The sequence below is a fragment of the Gasterosteus aculeatus genome, chromosome 20 (assembly GCF_964276395.1).
Source record: "Gasterosteus aculeatus chromosome 20, fGasAcu3.hap1.1, whole genome shotgun sequence".
NCBI lineage: Eukaryota > Metazoa > Chordata > Actinopteri > Perciformes > Gasterosteidae > Gasterosteus > Gasterosteus aculeatus.
In genome coordinates, this window is record NC_135707.1 from 13978979 (window position 1) to 13996203 (window position 17225).

Here is a 17225-nt window from a genome sequence, read left to right on the forward strand (position 1 = left end):
GACACACACAGACACACACACACACACACACTGCCAAGAGGTTAAGTAGGCCCATTGCAGTAACACCACTGAGAAAACAGCAGCCTAATTACCATCAAATGCTTCACCAAGGACATGTCATGACAGCACACACATTCATTTTACCTGTACAAACCACATCTCCCCGTCCAACAAAGCTATCAAGGTTTCCCTAAACCAACTAAACTGATCGACTTTCGTATCCTTGTTAAAGCCCAGTCATGCGAGCACCCACCACAAACTAGCCTGAGCTGTATTTCGGCTCGCAGCACTGTAATATCCCCAAATTGACTAATATAGGATTTCATAAAACAAGAACCCCATAATAACCAGTCAACCGTATGATAATGACGGTATTAACAACACAAATGCGTGTGAATTCACTCACACATGTGCGCGCACACTCACACAGACACGCAAAGAGAATAGAAGAAATTACATATGATTTACCATAATAGCATGCAAGCACAGACCCAAGCACCTCTACATTTAACATTCATAAGAGCAGCCAGGAATTTCTTTCCACTCGTTGAACCATGGCCACTAATGTCCAATTTGCCCTCCAGAGTCAGAATGTGAATGTTCCTGAAAGTGGTCTGCCAGTGGCAGTCAATTGGATCTTCTAAGCTCAAGCTATAATCTATTATTTAAAATTTGAGCTGTAACATGAAAACAAAGCTGTGGAACTACATATTGTACGTATCTATTACGGTATTTGTATCGTCTTTTTTTAAAGGGCAAAACAGTTGAATTGCTGCAATCTCACAAGATCAAAGATACAAAAATCCAGCTGCATCAGTCTGAAAGCGATGCTTTTGTATTTCGGTAAGCAGAGCATGGACCGATAATTATCAGTCACGTATATTGGCATGACATTTATTACTATCATCATGAATGTATTTCTGCACACCTGATTCTAGAAAGTATTCTTGCGCTTAAGAGACTTTACTGTAGGGAACTCAATGACTTTAGTAGTGGTTAAGTACAATGTTTATCCTTTTGATAGTGATTCATAGCCTTCATAAATAGCATACATGCTAGTACTTTGTTCAGAGCAATCTGTTACAATCCAAACTCCAATTCTTACTCCTATTTTTACACTCCATGTAAAAATACACACATATACAATGTATATTTTATGTTGTATATGCTTAACATTTTAGTGAGATCATGGGAGACTTGCAGGATCATATATCCCATTGAAATCCATTTTGTCCGGCTTTAAATAACCAATATGTGTCCAGGGTATCTTTTCCGTCCGTTTCCTGACTGTGGAGTCCAGGGTGGAGGGCAGGCTGGAGCCAAGGGTTCTCTCTGCAGACCTAATGATCCTTCCTGAGCTGGCGCAGGAAGTGCAACCTCTGCTGGGCTTTTTGCCCGATGGTGTCAATGTTGGAGGCCCACTTCTGGTCCTGGGATATTGTGGATCCAAAGCACCTATGGTGCTGTTGCGTATGGTGAGGGGCAATTGGGGGGCTCTTCCTGAAGTAAAATGTCATCGCCATAGTTTTGAGCTTGTTTAGGTTTTTCTGACCACACAAGAGGATCAGCAATTCAACCTCCTGTCCGTACACAGACTCTGACGCTGTCTCTGATGACGCTGATGACCGATGTTTCGTCTTCTTCAGGAGTTTGAAAGTCGGGTCCTCTGATCTGCAGTTGTGGGAGTAGAGTGAGCAGAGCAGTGGGGAGAACGCGAATCCCTGGAGGGGACCAGTGCGTATAGTCCGGGTGCTGGATGGGATTTTTCCAGCCTCACCTGCTGCGTCCTGTCTGTCAGGAAGGTAGTGATCCACTAACAGGTGGAAGCTGGCAGAGAGAGCTGAGAGAGTTTGAGTTCAGTTAACCCCGGGATGATGGTGGTCCAGAAAACAGAACCCGTGGTTATATCCCGGGGGGAGTCGAGGTGATGGAGCATGTGGTGCGAGTCCCATGTTGAATGCATCATCCACCGACCTGTTTGCCAGGTAGGCTTCCTGCAGGAGGTCAAGAGGGGCCCTGTGATGTTCTTCTGGTGAGTCGACACCTGCGTCTCAAAGGATTATGATCAGGGCGACGGACCTGCATTCATTCATCGCACGGGGGGAATGCTCCAGCTGGGGACACTAAACTTCCCTTTACCACATCTATCAGCTCTGACCGAGGGACCTCAAGGGTGTTCCCAGGCCAACATGGAGATGTAATCTCTCCACCTAGTCCCAGGTCGTCCCTTGGGCCTCTTCCAAGCTGGCCGTGCCTGATGAAGCCCAGTCGAGTCTTACTGTAAACCAGGGTTTATTGTTGGTTGTGTGCGCAGAAGGTTTTAGTCGGCACACACTGAAGGAAGTGCAAAAATTGACAATGCAGACTATTCTCTGGAAAATATGTTTTCAGTCTTCTCACAACGAGCTTTATTGACAGATCGTACATCCAATCCCCTGCCGCCTTTATCAAACTTTTTTGAATGCTGGTTCTGTGTAAACTATCTATTTTAGAGAACACTCGAACAGAACACTGATCTAAAAGTGTATTTAAACCACAAAAACATGTTTTTATGTTTCATAGCTCCACAGTTTTCTCTGAAACCACAGATCCTTCACTGGTTCTGATTTGTCTTGAGCTAGCAAACACTTTCCCTTCAGAGACGTACCTATGCAAATCTCTCATCTGAGTAAATGTTAAAAGGACTAGCGGGCATTGCAGGTGTCTCACTCAACCATTATCATTATTCCTGGAGCATCTCCGTTTATATCGACAAGGCAACTGACCCTGAGGCACTTGTGGAGAAACTTTTCCAGAGAGAGAAGTAAAATGTGTGATTGAATGAAAATGAAAGAAGAAAAAAAAAAAAAAAAGAAAAAAGAAAGACAATTGAAGAGGTGGAGTAGACAGGCGGGTACGGACGTCCTGAGAAAAACCTCATTGGCTTTCAGTGGGCATGTGCAGAGTCAGATGTACTAAAAGGTTACAGCATTTGATTTGTGATATTTCTCTCTCGCTCTCTCTCGCTCTCTCTCTCTTTTGATCAACGTCTGAATTATGCCATCGGATTGTGAATAGGCGACTCTGCTGTCTGCCCAATGATGAACAACAAACACGCCTGGCCACTAATAACAATGAGATGAGGGGACTGGACAGCCAATCGGAAAACTTCACAACATTTCAGTCAGGCACTCCTGCTACAATGTATTTTTCAATTCACATGCATTCAACAGTATGTGAGTAACATACAGCCTTTCATTTCCTTCTTGGACTTCCTCCTTCTACTTGATCACGGTGGATTCCTCCCTCTCAGAGTCCAAGCTGCCCACTCCACATTCACTCCCTCCTCCCTCAGTACAGTTTGGGCTTCCCACACCCTCCCTCCATCTCTGTATCCACCCTCCCTCGCTCCGGCAGCCCACTCAAAGGCTGATTCCACCGAGGGAAAGAATGTGAGGAGAGGCGTTTTATAGTGTTTTCCAGTTATCTCCGTCCTCATAGAGCTGTTCTCTACCCAGCTCCATCAAACCGAGCACCACCCCCACTCTCCAGCTGCCTACTCTATTCCTCTTCTGTTCGTGGCAACATTTCCCCTTATTCCTCTTTGTTTTCCATTCTCTCTAGAGTGATGTTGAGGTGAAACGAAATCTGAAGGGTTTCATTCCTAAATGAGGCATTCAGTTGAAAAAAGAAATGATGTTGCTAGAAGCCAATTATCGAATTTTCTTTTAAAATTATAGTTCAACTTTTGCTGTAGTCCACAGTTTTGTGTTGGGTAATTGTGAAGCAGTGGAAATGTAGTAATTTCATTCACTTCCAAATAAGATACCGCATTTGTTTTGGAATCTACCATCAACGGTTTCGTTTACAAATGATCAGAAAACATAACTGAGTAAACAACATTATATTTTGTCTTATGGTTAACTGTGAGGACAGTGTGTTAATTATCGCTTTCAGACATGGAACAGGAACATTGTGATTGTGATTAAGTGTGTGTGATGTGTGTTTAAGATCCAAGATGGCGCCGTTGATGGCCGCCTCGGTGCTTCGGTGCGCTTCGTTTTTTGTTGTTTTTGTTGTTAATTACGTTTGCTGCTTGTCTGTTACTTGTTTGTTAGTGCACTTTATGCTTAATATTTTTCATTCCACTTTATTTTATTACCTGTGCACTGTTGTCTTGTCTGTCTACTGTCGCGCACTAACCGCCAAGACAAATTCCTTGTATGTTTGACATATTTTGGCTAATAAATGTTTCCTGATTCCTGATTCCTGGTGATAACCAGGGACGCATTCATATAAAAGAATTTAATTTCTGCTAATCTCTGTGATCAACCAATGAAAGCACATTTCTCTCCTAAAGAGCAGGTTGCATTTAGTGTCTTCTATAAACACAAAGAACATTTCTCAGTGGGAGAAGGATTGGATTAAAATTAAAATGATCATAGTAAAATTCCAGACATGAAACAAAGATTCTGTCAGCTATACAAAACAGATTAGTTAGAGTTACTTTCTTCTCACAGCCCGACCAAACTATATCTCCGAACGGGAACAATGCCTCCCCCAAGTACTACAATTGTAATTTTGACAGAACACACTGCAAGTATTTATGAATTGGGAACCTTCGGGTGCATTGCTTTTGACTGGATTTTTTTGAATAGCTTGATTTCAAATTAACCTTTAAAATAGACTGAAGACTACAAGTCTGTGATTGGCTGGCGACCAATCCAGGGTGTACCCCGTCTCTCGCCCAAAGTTGGCTGGGATAGACTCCAGCCCCCCCCGCGACCCTGTGTGCAGGATAAGCGGTTTGACGATGGATGGATGGATGAAGACTACAAGCAGAGTATGTAAGGTCATTACAAGAACAAGCACTTGTGAAAGTGAAAGAGGTCTAAAAGGAGTTGTTCTCACAAGTGCCAGTTTCCGATTGTCTTTAGAATTTTATTTGAACTTTTTTCAAATTTTGTGCTCGGAATGTGAAATGTGAACAAAGTACATTAGGCTAATCGCTAAGATTTAAATTGCGGCAGCAGCATTATAAGTGCGCTTGACGGTATGATACACAAGTTAATGCAGCAAAATAAAGAAACTCAAGTGTCACCAGAAATTATTGTGATTACTGTTATTATAAGATTATTTTTTTCATTAGGAATGCCACAGAGGCACATTAATCCGCCAAACACCCCTATTTATCTTCATTTTCCATCTCCCTGCCTCTGACACTCTCTTCCTGCCATCGCATCCAATTCTTCCTTTTCTTTTCTCACTCATCCACTTAACTCCTCCATCTCCATTCCGCCTCCACACAATGACATAAAAAAGCTACACGCACACGCAGACATACACGCAAGGCTGGTAATGCAGGGTTAATAAGATTGGAGAGCAGCTGATGGTTGTGCGCATTCAGGCCAGATTACATTTAATTTGATTGGGTTTCACTTAGTGGGCTCCCTCCCACTCCTCCTCTCGTCCTTTCCTTCTCCCCATTGTCCTCCTGCTTTTGTTGGACCAGAGGTGGTCCGGCATCACAAAGAGACACAGGGGTCATGCAGAGGGGTGCAGCATGTGCAGGCACACACATCCAGCTTTTACTTTGGAGTTGCCTGAGAAAACACATGCATGCACACGTCCTTGGCCACTGCGCTGTGCTCCACTCTGAACCGAATGGGATTCATTATCTGTCTTTTTACAATGTCAACTCTGCCTTGACCCAGACGCGAGGATGGAGACCGTGGGGAAGAAGAAAAACATTTTAATTAATCAAATGTCTTATCCAGGATTATCTATTAGAAGTGTGCTATAAAATGATTTACAAAATGTGATCGCAGAGCTAAGTGCCACGTACGATGGTCACACTGTGTGTGTTTGGCGAGCACAACTACCAGTACATGTACACTGCTGACTATATCTCCGCCACTGTTTAGCAACTCTACTACTACTACTACTACTACTGTTGTGTGTTTATTTTGGATGTGGTCTTTGGCTGACGATTGACAACTAACAGAACTACCGGTGCACACTCGCCGCCACTCCACCACTGCTAATGGACCGGACAGCTTGGGGCGTTTACCTTTCGGTTTTGGCAAAAGAGAGTAGAATGTGTGTAAACTTGGAGCACTTTGCAACTGTGGCCATCTTTGTGAGTTCTAAAGCTAACAAACTAGGCCAACTTAGCGTCTAACTGCAGGCTGGTCGGTCTAGTGTGCTAACTTTTAATAAAGAACAACCGGTGATGCCAAATGTTTCAAACCAAAGAAAATCAAAGGACATGTTATGCAAATTTGCATCTGTATTTGCACACTAGACTGTGTGTCATTCTCACAACAGAAGGTAGTGGGCTTAACGCACGGCATGGCGACGCCAGGATGTTCCCATAAAACATGTCAAAGGGGTTATTCATCCTGATTTTCGAAATATTGAAAACCATAGCTGTTTTACTTACCCCAAAAAGGAGAAAATTATAATTCCAGTGAACCGCTATTGTTCAACTGTCCAGAGACATGCAACGTAAACAACATTGTCCCCACATAACACAAAGGCTGTGTACTCTGGAAATGTTCTAGTAGGTTACGAGGGAGGGGAGTATGATCATTTTGAAATAAAAGAATACAAATCCAAACAAACATCCCAGCCACACTTTTATAGCAACGTTAGGTCCTACCTTTTTCAGATGATACTTCTCTTTCACGGAATTTGTTTTCCAAAGGCGACTGCCACAACATTGCACATTATATGTGCCGGCACAGAAAGGCACAGAGAGGGAAAGAGATTGAGATGAAACACTCAAAAGAAAAAACAAAAACATTTCAACAAAAGGGGTGACAGATGAGGGAAAGTAAAACAACTGACGGTAAAATAGAAGGCGTACAGTTTCAGGAAAGAAAAATAATGTCAGGGTGAGACAAGCTGAAAGCAGGGTGAGAAGGAGAGAGATGCCCACGTCATGCGTTTTGTCTCCTCTCATGTCAGCCGGCTCTGTTGTCTTCCTCGTTCAGCTGCCAGACAAATGCACACACACACACACACACACAGAATATACAGGCAGATGCAAACCAGTACACACACACACACACACACACACACACACACACACACTGAACACATCGGTAAACCATTTCAACAGAACATCAGGCATCTGGCTTTTATGAGACACGCACGCAAGACAGAGGACAGACAGAGCGCAAGAAAGGAAGCACATTAGACAAACCAAAGGGTTTAATCAGGGCTGATAAATGACAGTCATGCAACAAAGTTTACTTTTTGTGTGTGTTTCCTCTGGCTCTCTTTCTCATCACACCAGCCCCCCCCCATCTCAAACCACACGGACCCCCTGCTCTCTCCCTCTCTCCTTCACTACCTGTCCTCACTCAACCCTGTAACTAATGACTGGAGGAGGCGTTGCAGCACCTGCTGCAGACGAACACAAGAGGGAGGGATGAGGAGGATGGTGGTGTTCTGGTGGTTGTGGGTGTGGTGCCGTGGGGGAGGGGGAGGGGGGGATAGGCAGATGAAGAGAACAAACTAGGCCAAAAAAAGAGGGAGAAGAAAGGTGAAAAGTGCCAAGGACAAAGTGGAAGCGGAGAAGAAAAAAGGGGGAGAAAAGGGAGGTGTGAAGTGTCACTGCCGGTGGTACCATCTCACTAATTAGCATAGTGACCTTGGTCTGTAACTGTTATCGCGCACAGACACACACTCTCACACACACGCAGCTGTGTCCCTAGCCGGGTGTTTTTTTGTTTGCATGTTAAAAGTAGTGCCTGATATGACTTTTAAAACGCATTCATCTAATAATGCTACATGCTACAAGATTTCCCAAATATTTCACAAGCACAATGGCCAAAACCAGACCAATAGTTGTTTCCAATCAAGTTGTTAGTTTGTATTAAAGCAGGATCCACACACACAGGGAGAATGATTACAAATGCAATACAAAATAACAGAAAAAAGAACAGTCTGGACAACTAAAACATAAATGAAGTGAACCTTGTCTGGAGGGGGAAGAAAAAACATTGTGGACAAATTATCCATATCATCTAATTGGAGAAACAAATTGTGTTTCTCTGCAGTCTGAATGTAGCCCGGCAATCAGGACGTTTCGGATCGAACCAACATTTTGACATTTCACTTTTTAGTTAAGATACAAAAGATACAATTCCAGAGAGACAAAGTGAGAACGAGGCAGGGAGACAGAAACTGTGAGTGAGCAGGCAATGGCGAGGGGGAGTGTGCGGCTGTAGCAGTAATCGTCTTTCAGGTCAACAGTAATTACCAAGAAGACCGCGGAAGTGACACATGCCCACACAGTTTGTACTCTCTTCACATCTAGGGTTGCTGCATTTTCTGAGTCTTGTTTATTTCCCAACCAAAACACACAACTGCCACGAAGAAAATGTCGGAGCATTCCGCAGGGTTTAATAGATAAAGGTCCCTCTTTGAGGACACAATCATCTATACAGCAAACAATGCAATCTAACTTACTCAGAGCTATAATTAATTCTCAGGAAGTTACTGTCATCATGTTCTACTTTGTGGTTGCCAATAGTATCTTCAGACCTGTGAAATATACTAGTACTTCTCACATTCCCAAAAGTAACTCAAGCCTCTCAGGTGCACTGTACCCCCGACATCCCTCACATGATGTGCACTACTAGCGTAAGTAGTGTACATGAAACACTACTTTGTAGCCACTGAAGCTTTGAATGACTTCCCATCCGATACTGCAGAACTTAAATTGTTACTGGGCCACAAACAGACTGAGAAAACCCTGAGTGAAGCACTGTAATATGTTGTTGAAAGCTGGATAACCAGCCCCCCCTCCCACACACACACACACACACACGCACACACGCACACTTCAAAACTCATTCTGGCATGGCCGGCAGTTGCTTCCAATTAATACTTCCAATAAATGCGTAAACTCCTCATGCTTAATGAGCTCTTCTAGTCAAATAGTTTAGGCTGGTATGATTTTAACTGCATTTTGGCAGGAAACACTGCGTGTGCTCTGATCACTGATCATTGAACAGCGCCAGGCCTCAGTTTAGTCGCCACCTGAAGGATGAAGGAGGTCTGCGTGGATGATTATTTAACATTTCTCCTCCTTTGAAGCCCAAATGATAATAGTTTTATTCATCATGGTCTGGTCCTTTGGTGACACCCTTCATTTGGTAAGATAATCTTGTGTAGTAGATTTGATTATTATAAATCATTCACTTGTGTTTGTGTTGCTTATGAATTGCAACTTAATTAATATGTTTAAAAATGCTTTATACTTCAACACCTTTTAACAGCTTTCAAGGATACTTTCAACTCTAAATCAACCCATTGATTAACTGTGCTATGTTTATAAATAATGATATTCACTTTTTTGTGAGAAAAAAAAGTGGAGTGATCGTGGAAATTATCATTATTTTATTAATAGAAATAAGGATACTGGCTAAAAAAACAGCCTCGCCTTTTCTAGATTTCTATTTTGTACAAAAAATACCAGTAAAAACTTTCACGAGTGCCTAATAACATGCAATCAATCAAATCCATAACTAAACGAATTTCTTAATTAAATTCCTGCAACGTTATGTAAGAGTGAGCTTTGTGAGTTTTGGACTTTTGATACAGTGTAGCTCTGTCTCTAAACCTTTCTCTGTCCTTCCTTCTACAAGATTCTATCAATATTCATTGACATCTTTTTCAAAACCTGATACCCTTTTTCTCATCAGCTACTCCCACTACTGTTTTCGGGGGAAAGGCTTTAACTATCTTGCCGATCAGAACTAAGAACAAAAGTTTCTGTCTCAGGTAACCTACAAATCGTAGGATGTGGATAGTTTTTTAGTTTTCACTAAAATCCGTCTAATTGGTACGAAATGACTAGAAATCAGACTTTGTCAAATCCCAATTAAGATGCTTATTTAGGGCTCCAGCAGGAAATCGAACTGCATTGTTTTTGAGACTTTTCTCTGGCAACCTGATTCCAGAAAGTTAGCCGGGACGTCAGCATCTCTGCGCATAATTAGTTCATGAAACAGTAAGAAGTGGGTGTAATTTCACTTGGAATTGACTCTTTGCCCTCAATTCCATCCCTCAGGGAAACTCAATCTCCAAGGAGTTGAGGGTTCTCCTCTCTTTAATAACAGCTAAACACATCAACACTGCTCATCCAAATGCCCCCTCAAGCCGTTAGGAACAAAATAAGAGATGGAAGTCTAATGAAAAGAGGTTTAATAGCAGAGCGAGGCAAAGGTGGCTCCGAGGCCTGCTGCTGTTTAATTCAATGGGATGCTGTTGGTGCCTGAAGACTGCCCTATTTTAATTGCACTCCTCTCTCATTTATAAAAGGAAGTATGCAGCTTTAATGAATCGGAAAGCAAAGCTTGCCATTCAGCGTCTTTCTTTCACACGCATTGTAGGGTAAATGCGATTGTGCTGGGTAGGCCCACATGTTTTGGCACAGCGTAACAGGCTCTGCCAACACACGTGTTCACACCACGGCAACAAGCAACAGCCTACCAGTCACGTTCAATGGAAGTCGCTGAAATTAAGCACTGTTTAATCCACTCCCCCGTATTTTCAAAACGTTTTATCAATGATCAAATAATAACTGAAGGCGTTAATTAACACCTTTATAAGGACGTATCGCACGTATCTCAGGCCTCCGGAAGGCAGCGAACGCAGTGGTCGTGGTTATGATTATCATCACGGCACTACTGTTGTCACGTGTCCCTAATATGACGAATGTGACCACAATTAAGCTCAACTATCAACACCGCCGGCTTTTCTCCTGGCTTGACGGACAGTGATTGCCTCTACCGGGAGTACAACGCCGCATGAAAGCCAAACACCTCAATAACAACAAGGAAAAGCGTGAGCGGCGAGCGGCGGGAGGCTTACCTTTGCCATCTGTGCCTGGACTCCGCTGGCTTTGAGCGAGGCCACCGCTTTCTGGGCTGCTGCAGGGCTGTCGAAGTCCACGAAGCCATAGCCTGCGCGCGCGCACGCGCACACACACACACACACACACACACACACACACACACACACACACACACACACACACACACACACACACACACACACACACACACACACACACACACACACACACACACACACACACAGAAAGAAAGGATGAATTTCATATGCTGCATAAATCCTCTAAATGTATCAAACTCAAGTCACGAATCTTATGAAAGATACAACTTGACCCTTTAAATATGTTTTTAGCACAGAACATCGACAGAATTAGTGTCGTAACAGTAACTCTCGCTCTCTTGTATCTTCTGCCTGCCCAAGTTTTGTGTAAAACGGGTGTTTTCAATAGAATTTTGTAACTAATGTTGGCTGCACGGATGTTTGCTCACCATCTCCTGTAGATGTACACAAATACAGAATAGACTGTGTGTTTGTAAAGTGTTTGTAAACTCTACTACAATGGATCTCTGTACATACAAGAAATGCAGCATTTTGTCTGCATGTATGTGAGCATTGTAACGGTCAACCTGCTGAGGCTGGGGATCTAGTTCGGGAACACTATACTTTCAGATGTACGCCTGGTTTGACCGTCGCATGGCACGACTGGAAAGAGATGTCAAACCGACAGAAAGAAAGACAGAAACATGCAAAATGCAGAGCAGCTTTGAGATTCCGTCTGCAGCTTTGAGGAAGCTGAGTGTTAACACTGCGAAATGATCCACATTTCAAAAGATTCACTTGCTTACAATCCTAAATGTGAACATGTTAAGAACGAGCAACACCACTTCTCTCTGCCTCTCCAACTCACACACTTCCTTCTGAACATCTGTTCTTGTCTCTCTGTCTCTTCCACGGTTTGCAGACACGCTCTGTTTTGCTGATGAGCAGATGACTTTTCATTGTTCAAAGACAGCAAGCTGCTTTCGCAGCAAGATGCGTACTGCACGCACAAATATTTATACGGTCGCTAATGACAAACCCGTAATTAGGCCATAACACACACACACACATTTACCACACGATATATGGTTTGGATATAGTGTTTGAATTGATTTCTTCCAAGCAGATTAACATATGCGAGCATGTAGTGCATAGACATCCTCACCGTATACACAAGCATCCACGCTATTTTATCTGTACTCATCCAATTAGGGCCACACCAACACAGTTGAACTAATTGAGAATGTGCAAACGCAGAGGATTCCTCAGTAGCGAAGGAACATGCCTTCATTTTATTCCAGAAAAACTGTGGAAAGCATTTTTTGTATCTCACTAATGGCTGTTTGTTTAACCAGAGACTACGTGTGTAATTAGTGGGAAAATGAAACCCTGAACACAATTCACAGTGGATAATTAAATCAAAACAGTCCTCTGGTTTGATGTCAGTAGTTCAGCGTTGTTGGTAGCACACAGTTTTCAAATAGAGCGACTGTATTAATCAAGCTGGCGTTTAAGGAGAACTCAATCTCACACATCACAGTGTGTTTGTCTGCTTGAGGAGTTTTATTACGTCTATGAAAAAATACGTATGAAGCCTCTTGTGGGTCTACGGGAGCTCATCGCAATCTGAAAAGCTGCCTAAAGTGAGACGAGAGAAGACACAGGTTTACGGCCATCTAACTAGAGGCGTGAGACATTAATCTGTCATCATTTACAGATCAACTGGAGAGCACATAACAAATGTCTAGACAGTATTACAATTCAAGAAAATGAAGTTTAGGTCTCACCATTCTTGTACCTGATATATCTAGAAATATGAACATCTGTTTTGGAAGAAAAATGCCAGCCACCCTTCACCATTCAAAACAGACTTATAGAGACATTTCCTCTCTGAGTGCTCATCTCATTGACAGCTTTGCTATGATAGAACCTCAGCCTTGAAAGGTGTCATTTGCTTTGACTGAATTCAACACTTCACCAGGAGCGAGCTGTGTTTCTGAACATGTATTTGCCCCTCCATCCTGGGAGGTCAGTGTCAGTGACCCAACATACCTCGGGAGCTGGCAGAGATTCATTGTCCTGCTCAAGGACACTTGTGTTGAGGCCCGTTGAGTCTGTGAGCAGATGTCGGTCTTCCAAGTTTATGAAAATCGAAACATATCATTTGTTCATTTTCACATAACCTAAACAGTACAACTCCCTCTCCTTGGTTTGTGCAATACGTCTCAACACATGTGGATGTATGTGATAGCTCTTCTAGGACCGACAGTAGGATAGAAACTGAATAATTATTTAATCCCTCTCAATTGCGCCCTGTCCATCCCCACTGTGGCCTTATGATGACACGGAGATGAAAATTCATCTCGCTCAGTCAAGCCTGACACATATTCCACTTGTTTTATTACCGAGCACATGTATCCACACTCATAGACACAGATGGAGGCACAGATAAACATCACACACACACACACACACACACACACACACACGCACACACGCACACACGCACGCACGCACGCACACGTACGCACGCCCAAACAAACACACACCCATCCAATCTCATGAGCTCCCAGAGTTCCTGGCCTTGGGCCATTAGACTAACCGAGAACAGAGGAAAAAGGAGAGAGAGAGAGAGAGAGAGAGAGAGAGAGAGAAAGAGACTATGGAAAGGAGCCATGGGGGAGGCAGTGAGTTGGCGGGAGAGGGAGAGAGAGAGAGAATGAGATGAAAAACAGGGGGGAGGGAGGGAGGGAGGCAGAGAACGGGCAGTAGACACGGAAATAAGGGAGGGCCCTTGTCTTTGGGAAATGGAAATCCTTTACAATCTAAAGTGGTTTCCTCTCCCTTCCTTCCTCCCTCCTGTGCTCTGTGGCCTCTCGCTCCCCCAGAGCTCCCACGCTGCTAACTAGAAAAACGTCAGTGTATCAGTGTGCCTGCTAACCAAAGCTAAGGATTTTAATAATTAAGAAAATGAAGAAAAAATTAATTCACAGTATTTCCCGACAACAAAGCTACATTTTAGCTTTCTTTGTTCACTGACATGAACATCCATAGATTTAGGGCTCCTATCTCTTCTCTATTCAATCACATACACGTATGGTTCCAGAGAGAATAATGTGCCTTTCAGGGACGAAAAAGCAAAGACGCCTTGAAAACATCGGGCAGGGCTTGAGGAATCAATCAGAAGGCTACAAAACAACCTGGCGGAAGGAAGACGATCAGAGAAATTAGGATCACAAGGCCGGTGGAGAGATTATATCTCCACACTGGCCTGGGAACGCCTTGGCATCCCTCAGTCAGGGCTGGTACATGTGGGCTGGTAAAAGGAGGTTTGGGGTCCCCTGCTGAAACTGTTGCCCCCCGATCCACGGATAAGCAGTTGAAGATGAGATGAGGCTGTCACATGACAACAGTTGTGTAAAGTGCTGAGCGAACATCATCATCCCTGCAGACTGTAAGGAAGGAAGACTTGATTTATTTACCCGTCTCTTTGTCTCTGTGTGTGAATACTGGCATGATATTCTGGACCTCTACGGAGTAAATGACTGACTCTGTGAAACTGTTCTTTAGCAGAGAATCTTCCGGAAAAGAGGAGGCTGTCTGCTCAATCATTAGTTTAAAAGGGCTCCCCTTCCGTTTCTGTCAGCCCCGGGTTATTTTCACCCCCACCCCTCCACCTCCTCCCATCCATCCCTCTCTTTCTCTTTCTCGGTGCCAATTTGTACTCTCTTAGTCACGCCAAGCACTTATCTTGTCCCCACTGAATGCCTCTGCAATCAAACCAACACTTATCCGGTTGTAAGGCATTCTAATGGCCGCCTGATAATGAAACTCCTTCATTGTGAGTTAACAACTGGCTGAGACATGTATGAAGTCTACAACACAAGCAGTGAAATTGCTGATGAGGACCAAAGACAAAGGAATTCTTTTTGCTGCTGCAGCTGCTTCCTTCAGAGTGTTCTGTGCATTAAATAATAAGCCTAAATTTACAAAAGGAGGCGTCGATATGAATTTTCAAACCGTCTAAGGTTTAGTATCCATAAAAGTCTTTTCTGGAGTGAATCCAGAGCACGGTTCAGGTGCCAGGATGGGCAATATTACTCACTTGAAGACACACACACACACACACACACACACACGTTTTGTCACTCAGAAACACATTGACTGCTACAAATTGATTTCATTAAATACACGCTGATTAAAACAGAAATAAGTTTGAACACTAAATGGATTAAATGTGAGGCTTCAGTCTAATTTTGGACATAAATCTAAGAGACATAAACATGAATTGTATATTCATGCGTTTTTTCAAAAACATTTGTGACATTTAAATCTGGCGATAATTTACATTTGTGTTATTGTCAACAAAATCCCATCAGAAGACTGCAAAACCAGTTTTTTGCCCCACGTTTTATTCATTCGTTGCATTAATTCAACAAAATTGCCTCAAACAGAGGCACTTTAGTTATAATGAACGTTACATTCGGTGCTCTAGTGAGGATTCATCGCAGCGGAACTATTTGTATGTGGGATTGACTCAAATGGGATTGGTGAACAAAAAGAAAAACATTACCACTTAAAAGCAGATTTCTAGATTAGTTGTGGTTTACTGGTAAGCATTGGAATTAAATGGCCTTTTCAGATGCAATTTGATCTTAAATAAAGCAGATATCATTTTCAATTATCAAATGAAATTAATCATGAAGCCATAATTGGCACACACAATAATCATGAGCTGGAGCACTGATGGTTTACTAAATCCGGTTATTTAAATTCCAGTTCAAGCAAACAGTAATGAACATATTTAATGATTTGAGGAGATGGAGGAATAACTGATAATTATCACTAGGTTTATAGACACTTCGGCTGTGCTGTAACGATGTCAGGAAAGGCATTTTCAAAATGCTTTCAGAGCTCCAAGCAGTATTTATATACCTGGTCATTTAAAAAGACACAACGAAATAACTAAAGTTAAGCAGCGTTCAGGGAAAATTCAACGTTTGGTGTTTCGATTATTATTTTAAGATAAGCATAATTTCATGAACATTTCTGGCATTGTTATCAATCAGACCGGCTCTTCCTTCACTCATATCATTGAAGCTGATGCGCTGATTACAGGGCATTTGTGCTGTTGTCCTAAACGTCGGTGTACCTTTGAGTGCAGCCCCAGCAGATGAGCAGCAATCATGCTGAGGACTTGCTCTTCTGTGCCCCTTCAAAAGCAGACGACTACAATCTTATTGATTGGTGCTTTGTTCAGGCCACTCCAACAATCAAGCAGACCCTCATCAGAAGACACTTGAGTGAGCTTCATTCACCACCGAGACTATTTTAAACACATTGTCTGGATGCGGGTTGTTCTCCGTTTGGATTTGGCCAATAACAACAATCAACGATCAACGAGCTTAATTTCAAAAGCTGCTTAACTTTGAGTACCATTGGGGGGCAAACTGTGAAAACACCATAATGGAATAGTTAAAGAAAATAAAGATACTGAAGCAGTGCATGGTGAGATTCGAGGATGACACGGACATCATGGCACTCACTACTGTCGTGATGTACACGCAGACAGCTGTGAACCCGCAGCTTCATGAGGCCCACACATGGTGCATGGACCAGCACACAGACCTCAAGTTGAAGACATTTGTTCTAGTCTGATTCACTCTGTTGACATTTGAGTTCTTTGAAAAAAAGGAGGAGAGGAACGGATATTCATCATCTGCATGCAAGCTGCCCTGTCAATTCTCTACTGATTTCTTCCAGACTAAAGTCTCGTATCAACATGAGTTTTCTGAAATATATTGTACCTTTGCAAGGCTGCAGATGGTGCCACTGTGTTAAGTCACTCACCTTTGCATTGGTTGGTATTCTTGTCCAAGATGGCCTTTGTTGACACGATCTTCCCATATCTGTAAAACAACAATAACATTTTCAGGTCAGTCAAAATATCACTTTTTAACTATAAAAAGATACATATATTGAATTCTTTACGTCCTATGCACGCGGCATGGCTCAAGGGGGGCAGCGGCTTTTCTATATTAAATTGGGCCACTTTGGTCAGCACGTATATCAACAACTTGATTTCCCTGAATTGTTGCAGACATGAGCCGATCTTCGTTCCTACCCTCACGTATGTTCATGAAGGATGGGTGATGACCCAAAGAACTAGGTCATATACAGGTATACAGGTACAAGCGGACGAAATGGGTTCCCCCCCCCCCCCCATAGAGATAGGGTGAGATGCTCAGCCATCCGCGAAGAGCTCGTAGTAGAGCCGCTGCCCCTTTGCCTGGAAAGGAGCCAGTTGGGGTTGTGTGGGCATCTCCCCGGGGAGGAGT

General features: G+C 43.0%; 1 protein-coding gene across 3 annotated transcripts in view; it reads right to left on the bottom strand.

Annotated features, from left to right (window-relative positions):
* Positions 1–17225, bottom strand: part of LOC120811217 (RNA-binding motif, single-stranded-interacting protein 3) — an 89491-nt gene that overhangs the window by 35966 nt on the left and 36300 nt on the right. For 2 of the 3 annotated variants that reach the window (XM_040166460.2, XM_078094165.1), the window contains exons 3-4: positions 16738–16796; positions 10867–10958 (exon numbers count right to left, since the gene is read on the bottom strand). In XM_040166460.2, coding sequence (XP_040022394.1) covers positions 10867–10958; positions 16738–16796 — 151 coding nt within the window. Of the gene's footprint in view, positions 1–6640; positions 6987–10866; positions 10959–16737; positions 16797–17225 lie in introns of those variants that run through there. The other variant, XM_078094166.1, reaches the window with a different exon arrangement.